The sequence below is a fragment of the Emydura macquarii genome, unplaced genomic scaffold (genome assembly GCF_026122565.2).
Source record: "Emydura macquarii macquarii isolate MOO-44397 ecotype Brisbane River unplaced genomic scaffold, CSIRO-AGI_Emac_v2 contig_1043, whole genome shotgun sequence".
Lineage (NCBI taxonomy): Eukaryota > Metazoa > Chordata > Testudines > Chelidae > Emydura > Emydura macquarii.
The window spans coordinates 6534570-6543611 of NW_027131180.1; the positions used below are offsets into that span (position 1 = coordinate 6534570).

At 37.7% G+C, this 9042-nt stretch overlaps 1 protein-coding gene across 1 annotated transcript in view; it reads left to right on the forward strand.

Annotated features, from left to right (window-relative positions):
• The window catches only part of IL1RAPL1 (interleukin 1 receptor accessory protein like 1), a 932016-nt gene extending 929860 nt beyond the window's left edge, over positions 1-2156 (forward strand). The window contains exon 11 of the mRNA XM_067545295.1: positions 687-2156. Coding sequence (XP_067401396.1) covers positions 687-1405 — 719 coding nt within the window. The 3' untranslated portion in view covers positions 1406-2156. The remainder of the gene's footprint in view (positions 1-686) is intronic.
• The last annotated feature ends 6886 nt before the right edge of the window (positions 2157-9042 follow it).

Consider the following 9042-nt stretch of genomic DNA (forward strand, 5'->3'; position numbering starts at 1 on the left):
AGAAAATTAGCTGATTAGGCTTAATTTTGTTCTATTACTACTTGTTTATATTTATTGTGCACAGTCCTGCCCAATTTTAGTTACTGCTTTTGTGAGTAGTTGTAAAGTTCATCTCCATAGCTTCTATGTGGCCTTCAGACTGCTGCCTTCTTATTGGGTTCTTTTAATTTACTTTTACATAAAGATAGTAAAGAATCTTTTATTTTAAAAAGAAAAATAATTAGACACATTAGCAGCAAAGTTTTAGTTAAAATCTGCAATAACCTGAATATTAATTCACAGGAGACAACTTTCTAGATGTCTAGGGGAAAAAGGGTCCACCCCTGCAACATACACAAAAGTAACTTGTGAGTTTTTGGTGTATGATTGTTGGTCCCCTAAATCACATGGTCATTGTTTTGTTATCTCACAGAATGCATTTTTAAACAGAAGACTGATGATAGTGCATAACCTTGCTCACATGTAGATGTCGCTATTTGTACAAAAAATAGGGAGCGTCCAAATTTTGATGAATAGAAGCCCATTCACATGGTGGTGGTGGTGGGTGGGATAGTTGAATGAATGTATGCAGAAAATGTTTCAACCAGCTCTTCCCCAACAAAAGAATTTAGCCGTTTGTTCCTACTGAGGCTTTGTGGGTGCGATACTTGCTTCGACTGATCTTGAGCAACTGTCTTATTTTATAGCCTACATTGAAGATGTGGCAAGATGTGTAGACCAAAGCAAGAGACTGATCATCGTCATGACTCCAAATTATGTGGTAAGAAGAGGCTGGAGCATCTTTGAGCTGGAAACCAGGCTTCGGAACATGTTAGTCACAGGAGAAATTAAAGTGATACTGATTGAATGCAGTGAACTCCGGGGAATTATGAACTACCAAGAGGTCGAGGCCCTGAAACACACCATCAAGCTTCTAACTGTCATTAAATGGCATGGACCAAAATGCAACAAGTTGAATTCTAAATTCTGGAAACGTTTACAGTACGAAATGCCTTTTAAGAGGATAGAACCCATCACACATGAGCAGGTTTTAGATGTCAGTGAGCAGGGGCCCTTTGGGGAACTGCAGACGGTCTCAGCAATTTCAATGGCTGCTGCCACCTCCACTGCTCTTGCCACTGCCCATCCAGATCTGCGCTCCACCTTTCATAATACGTATCATACACAGATGCGCCAGAAACACTATTATCGAAGCTATGAATACGATGTACCTCCTACTGGCACCCTGCCTCTTACCTCAATAGGTAACCAGCATACCTACTGCAACATCCCTATGACACTTATCAATGGGCAGCGGCCGCAGACAAAAACTAACAGAGAGCAGAATCCAGATGAGGCTCACACAAACAGTGCGATACTGCCCCTCTTGCCTCGGGAGACCAGTATATCAAGTGTCATTTGGTGACAGAAATGCAAGGGGACCCCTAACCCCCTTGAGTAGGAGCTAAGTGTGCAGTCTGGTGCCTGGAACTACATCCTCGACTGCTGCTGTTAAACATGCATTACAATCTATAAAATACGAGGAAAAACAGGGTCTTGTACATATGTTTTTTGCAGTTTCTTTGTAGCATCGGTCTTCCTGTTTTACTCATGTCTCTTGCCATTCACATCTTTGACTTTGTTTTATACATCATTGGAATTTGTATATTACAGTTTTTTTTAAATGAAGAGACTGCTGTATAGATAGGAATCTTTTTGCTCCATTAGTATAGTTTTAGAATTTTTTTAAAACATTTCTTGGGAATGCTTGGACAAAGCTATGTTAATATCAGAAGCACCATCCATTTTGTTGGCCTGCCTAGCCTGATTCATGAAGGCCATGCCTGCTGCATTTCACCGTTGTGAAGAACCTTTGTTCTTAGGAGGACCCCGCCAATCATTCTGAGCTCCAGTTTCATTACTTAGCCCATGACAACGCTCTTTCCTCCTGCCTCCCCTTATGATGGTCCCGTGCTGGGTAACACTACAGACAGTCTGATCATCTAACATTTAACTCAATAAATGCTTGTCAGACAATAAGATATACCCAATATGTATCAATTGCCTCACAGTAACCACTACAGAGTGTGTAGAAAGTAAAGTAGGGTTTGTTTTTGTTTTATGAATGAGTTGATTTGTACCCCTTTTATTTATATAAAACAACAACCCTAATTCGATCACTTCTGGAATAGTGTGAATGTGTTTGTGGCTTTTTTTTTTTTTTTTTTTTGGCTTGTTTTTGTAAAGCATTTGACTTTTTCTTTCCCCCTTTTAAATTCTGCAAATTAGGTTATTTGCAATTGTCAGACAAGTAAGGTAATAGGTGTTGAAGTGTAGTAAATCCTGCTGAGATTTACAATGATGGCTTCCAAACCAGGGGAGTAGAAGGACACTATCAAATATGGTTCGTCACATTGTATTATAGAAAATGGATTTTTCTAAAAAGTAAGAGCAAAACATTACTTTCCAGCTGAGTATGGATTCCCCTTGTATTTTAATATTCCAATCACTGTAATTACTTTTCAATGATATATTCACATTTGAGCCTCTTTATATCTTTTGTTTTAGCTTGTTAAAATAAGTAAAACTTTATTCATTTCAAGGTGATTTAAATGAGAACTCAGGTGGTAAAAAAGAAATTATGAATACCAACGAACATCAGTGTTGTAAGAATAAACATTTATTTATACAGAGTTAATATTTAAATCAGACATGGAAGTATTAAAAACCATTAAGTTTATTGAATAATAAATAAACTAGTTTGGTTTTTAATTCATAATTCCATCTTTGAGGATTGCAGATTACATGTGTGCCATTGCTCCCAAACCAAAAAAACACACTACATACAGTTCAGATATCTCTAGAACTAATGGAATAAGCATCTTATCCATATTTACATTAAAAAGTCACTTTCCATTTAAGAAAATGCAAGTAGTGGAGTTAGATTTTTTTTTCCCTTTAAAAAGGGCCAAATGCTCTGCTGGCATAAATGGATCTCATGGACATGCACCAATGTACACTAGCAGTTGATTGGCCCCCTTCTTTCTTTCTTTTTCTTTCTTTCTTTCTTTTTTTTTAATATAAAAAATACAACATGAACACCAGGAAACAGAGCTTTTAAATTATTTCAGTAACTCGTTACCCGTAAGGATTTTCATAACAGCTGCCTGGTGTTGGCCAATATAATGGATGTTGTGTGATTTGTTCATTCTTATTATCACTATATTCAAAAAAATACAATTTTAATATTTTGGTCTCATTAGTAAGATGTGATTGGTCAAAAATGTGTAACCTGCAGTTTGTGGGTGTTTGTGGGAGTAAGTCAATATTGACAATGTATGAGGAACAACTATTATGTTGTAACAGTCAAGAATTCTCAGTAGCTGCATAACCAGTTAAAGGAGCTTTGGGATGTGCACTGATTTTTATTTGCTTAAAAATGTTCCTCTCTCTGACAATTCGCTCAGGTCCTTTTCTACAATCTGATAAAATGTTTAGGCAGCTTTGCAATTTTGAGTATGTTCAGATTGGAAATCGGCTGTTATTTATTTGATATCATGCCTGCCTATCAGAAACTGATAGCATTTAACTTCATTCAACTGGATTCCAAATTCCGCCAATACCCAACAAAATTAAAATATTGCAATACCCTTTCACTTCGTCCCTCCCCTTTATATTTTTTTAAGGTGAAGACCGGGATATGGAATAAATGTAGAGTTTAATGATCTGACCACAGTCACATTCTAGGCATTGGTAGGTGTTTCTTTAGCCACATTGGGAGTACTTTTTTGTTGTTCTATTTTTAGTGTAGATTTAAGCACTTTGAATAGCATGATTCAGGGATTGATGGATACTATTTGATATTCACACTACTTAGAAAAGTTTTTCTTATAATGCTTTGTCATATTATTAAACAAACAAACAAACAAACAAAAAACAAATGAAAAAAGAAATAAATGGAGAAGCTATCTATGGCTTTAGAAACATTCCTCCCAAGTATTCCTCTTCTATAAACAGCTCTGTGTGAGAAACAGTGAAGGAAACTGTCATGTGTTCACGTGCTCTATGTTTGACAAAAGTTCTGTTAGAACACAAAATAAAAAGGAAAAAAATTAATTTGCCCTAGTGCTTAGGCTCCATCCTTTTTTGGTTGAGATGTTCTAGTTTTCATAATGCAGTATGAACTGTGCATGCAATAGCCAAGTGAAAAGGTTAGCCATAAATAAGCACTTTATCTTTAAAAATTGTAGTGTGGTGACCGGACAAAACTTATTATGCTTGGTTTCCATCTGTCACTAATTTTGAGTATGTATATGGAGTCTATGCATATGAATTATCTAGACATGGGTGCTTCATCTTTATAAAATTCTCTGTTATCAGGCTACTCCTTGATATAAAGTAAAAGGACTTTATCACTTTATCACCATGGAAATGCACTAGAAACATCCCCCTTATATTATAGAAGTTCAAAAACAGCTTTACAGAAAGGAAGGACTGTACACCATGCAGCTGATTATTTTGAAGATAAAGTATACTGGGCCTGATTCTGCTCTCAGCTACATCAGTGAAAATCAGGACTAGAAGTCTATTGCTGTTGATGAAGTGTAAAAACTGGTTTAAATGAAAGGAGAATCAGGAAAAATGGATAGGAACTAATTACAACTAATGGTGGGATAAAATCCTAATCCCCACTGAAGTCAATGGCAAAACTCCCACTGACATTAGTGGAGCCAGGATTTCATCCAAGGAACCTGTATCACAAGATACTTTGGCATGCTTTCTTTCAGGATGGCTGGTGCTCGGGTTATAAAACCAATCTGACATTACATAATGGCAGATAACCAGACTCTTCATATTTAGAAAGCCTGTTATACTTGTCTGATTAAAATGCACAAAGCTTTAGTTGAATTGCATGCATTAATGATCCATTAAATTATAGATTGACCAATGAGATTTTTGGGAAAACTGGCCCTTTGAGCAGGCTTCCTTTTTTCTCAAACTAAAAACAAAATAAATTCATAAAAATTGTTACGTTTACAAGCCTTGGGAAAACTTAATTACAATAAAAAAGGACGTAGGAAATGCAACAATAAAGCAGATACTAGAAAAGCCAATGGCATAAAAGCCAAGGTAGGAGAAGGGGGAAAAATCAGCCTGTTTTTTAATTGGGTAATAGACGTTCTCAGTTATGGAGCCCAGCCGCAACTCAGTCCAACCTACATAAAGCAACTGGCATGTGTCATGTCCTGCAGATAGATCAATGGTGTCACAAATACAGCCCTGCACATTACTGAATGATTTTGTGTTTGCTAGTAACCCAGCAGTGGGCACGGTTGTTGGGGAATCATCCATAATTGTACCTAGAGACAAAAGTTTGTTGGCTCTAAGAATCCTCCTCCAGAACAGGCTTACTGCATGACCCAGAGCAACTATTTTCATTCTCACCCTCCCTACCCCCAACTCAATATCATTATCATATTTTCTGCTCTCTTCCTAACTGAACAGGAGCTTTATTTGGCTGAAATTGGACAAACATGGGCAGTTGGTGTCTCCCTGCATAATGCTTGCTTCAAATTTCTTAGCTTTTTTCTCTCTGCCAGAGCTCTAGTTCTGTTAAGAGTCACTGAGTGGAGACGGAGGAATGAGCATTACACTCTTTATGTATTCAGTAGTGTCACTGGTTTTGTAGGTTGGAGTTCAACATTGATTCCATGCTGTCTTGTGGAACTTGTTGTTTTGATGAGCAGTTCCCATTGACACTGGACATAACACCAAAAGATGACAAGGCAGCATCACACTTCTCTAACTGAGCTTTGGTGTTCCAGAATCCACAGAGTCTTTGGGAATAAAACCAATAGAAGTGACCATTATGATTTTTCCTTTGCAGTTTTGGTTTTAATTCTGTTTGAGATCAACTCTGATCTTAGTACTGTACTAATAATGTCTATGAAGTGAGTTACACAGCATTCAGTAAGCAGAAAATGTAAGAAAAAATGGAAAGAGATTGCCCATGTTAACAGTTGGGTATGTGGTAAAAAAATTAAATTCCTCCTCAATGTGCCTAAACAATTCATATCATGCGAAGGTGTTGTTCTGGGAAGGTATCCTGTTTGTAACAACAGAGAAATTTGACTCAAAATTTTAACAGCATGCTCACACTATATAGTCAACATCCTTGATAACCTTATTCAAACCAACCAGTATTTGATGAAAACATTTTTGCTTCTGTTGAGTTAAGGTTGCATGGTTTTCAATAATTCTGGCAGCAAGTTTTGAATGTTGTATGAAGTAAATAATCCCTATCCAATACTATAGAAAGGCCCACTCTACAGATGTTAAACTGAGATTTTCGTTTCATTTTAGTTTGGCAGATGCCATTTTCTCCCCTGCCTGGTGTCAGATACAGTAAGGGCAGAACATAAATGTTCAAAATAAAATGAATTTGCTTTTTAAATCTTAGCTCCTCTTTTCATCAAATCATAGTTTTTTTTCTATCCCCAAATATAAATAGAAAACATGTCCAGTCTCCAGGAAAAATAAATACCCAATAATCAGACTCACTTTTTGCAAGGACTTTACAAATGTTAATTAATTATTCTCCACAACCGATTCAAAGGAGGATAGGGAAACTGTCTCTTTACAGATGGCAAATCATCAACTGGCTTGCACAACAGCTCCAGGGACTAAAGGAATATAAGGTCCCCACTTGCTCCCTTGTGTCAGGGTGGAAACCAGATGGAGCCTTTGTTCCATCCTCCACAACAAGGGGGCCAGCATACCTGTACCAGCATATTGGCTGACATACACTGTGCTAGGTATAAGCTCAGCAAAGGGTCCTTTCCCCTCAAAGCAACAGGGAGATTGGGAAACAGATTGTGGCTCTCCCAGTCTTTTCAGTACTTATGGTAAACACTATGATTGAGCCAGAAAGTTACAAAGTTAAGACGAAAGCATCAAAAGCATGATTACAAATAACTCCCAGCCTGCACTCCAACCACACCTCACTGCTCCTGAACTTAACCTACATTCCTTCCACTTTGCCCCCTCCTCTACATTTCCCTTGCAGTCTCTGCAGTGCTCCAGATAAAACACAGAGGTGCATCCTTCAAGCCGGACTCATATGAACATTCTGTGCACATGGGACTATTTGGGTGAGTAAATGTCACTCACAGGAGCATAGATTTGCAGGAGCAGATTTTTAAAATGTAAAAGTACTTGCATTTTCAATTCACACACTTTTCTTCATCAATCCCTAATGTCTTCAGAGTGTCCTTTGGGGGTAAAATCCTGCTACTACTCCATTTCTTTTCAAACCGCAATATGTGATCTTTCTCTGCCGCATATACACCCTTCATAAAACAATGCAGTGACTACTTCCTGCGATTTAGCATATTGTTTTAGCTTCAATTCTTGGAGTAGGTTGATTTTCCCAGCAATGTTGTAGGCTGTCGTTTGGGAGTCTGTTTTAAACTTATTTTTCACTGCTTGTGTGACAGGTAAGCAGCAGTGTGTGTGCATTTGTTTTTTTGTTTGTTTTTTTTTTTAAATAAAAAATTCTTCATTACAAGCTTAACAGGTGAACAGCAATGAACTTATGAGTTTGGAAGAAATTGTTTGCCACAGTTAAAATTCTCTGGTGAGCAGCTCACTGCAGCTCTAATTATGTTCTTAGGGACACTTTAAGTAGACAATTAAAACAATTAGTATTATACATGTAACTTTAGCATCACATTAGAATGTTGTACACTTGTCTTCCTAAAACCCAGGAAACATCAAATGGTGACAATTATGTAAATACAAGGTAAAGAAGAAAACATCCACACAGCTTTCTTATTGTTTCTAATTTGCAAAAATTACAAAGAAATCATGCTTCTTATTTTAGATCACTGAACCCATTTCTACCTCAGCAAAAGCATTTAAAATGCAAAAATGCAAACCTGTACAAGACCTATAAACTCCCAAGAAGAGAAATGGTTGCAACGAATGCCCTCAGAACCCTTATTTTACATATGGAAAAGCACTTACATGCGCTTTTTGTTGTCTGCAGATAGCTATCCAATTATATAATCACACATAGCACTGTAAAATAAAACAGTAACAACCCAATTCTGTAAAAGTAGACAGTCCAAGTAAAATGGTTTTGCTCACATGAAAATGCTCTGAACGTGTTTTAATACCAAGGCAAACTTGTAGTCAGCCCACTGCTAGCTATGGATAGATTTGGGAAGGAAAAGGAGAAGCAGGCCAGAGCCCCATTCCTATGGTTCCATTCCACACAGCTTTGGCCATGTGGATACCTATTGTACAGTGATCTATTAGTCATGCTCACTTTGGGGGGGTGACAAGGCCACTTTTCCTTATTTGTATACCCTTTGCAGAGGTATCCTGTGAAATCTCTAGAATGGAGGTTATGTGGGGTTGTCCTGTGCAGGTGGCTGCTTGGGTTGCTCCACACCCCATCCTTAATAAACAGCAAGAGCTAATTGTTCCCCCTACCTCCCTTTGCTACGCTAAGCCCTTACATACTTGCATAATCAGCCTCTGGATACAGCAAACGATGGATTTGAGCATGATTTCAAGCACCTCTAGAACACCGGTACCTAAAATTGATTAGGTGCTTCATTTCCCGCTCCTGTAATGTTGAAAGATACTTATTACAAAGTTTTATTAGCGATACTGAATGGATTTTTCAGGGTTTGCTGGCAGGATGACCATATCCACTTGATTCACAGGGTAGTCTCACCAAAAGTCCCATCATTGTATATAAGGATTACAGTGCTACCAGAGTGCATTTTCCCCCCCTGAAGTTTGATTGTATGAGAGTTATGATGGTAATGCCAATGCTAGACACTAGTATGCAGATAGGATGCTCAGATATATTTTTTTTAATAGTTAGACACACTTACGTTAATGGGAGCTTTTCTATTGACTTCACTGGCCTTTGAGTCAGATCCTAACACCCCCAATCCTGCAAAGACATGTGCTTAATGCACATGATTATCTTTACCCCTTGGGACTATTCACAGTGCACAAAGTTAAGCACATAGAAAAATCTTTGCAGGA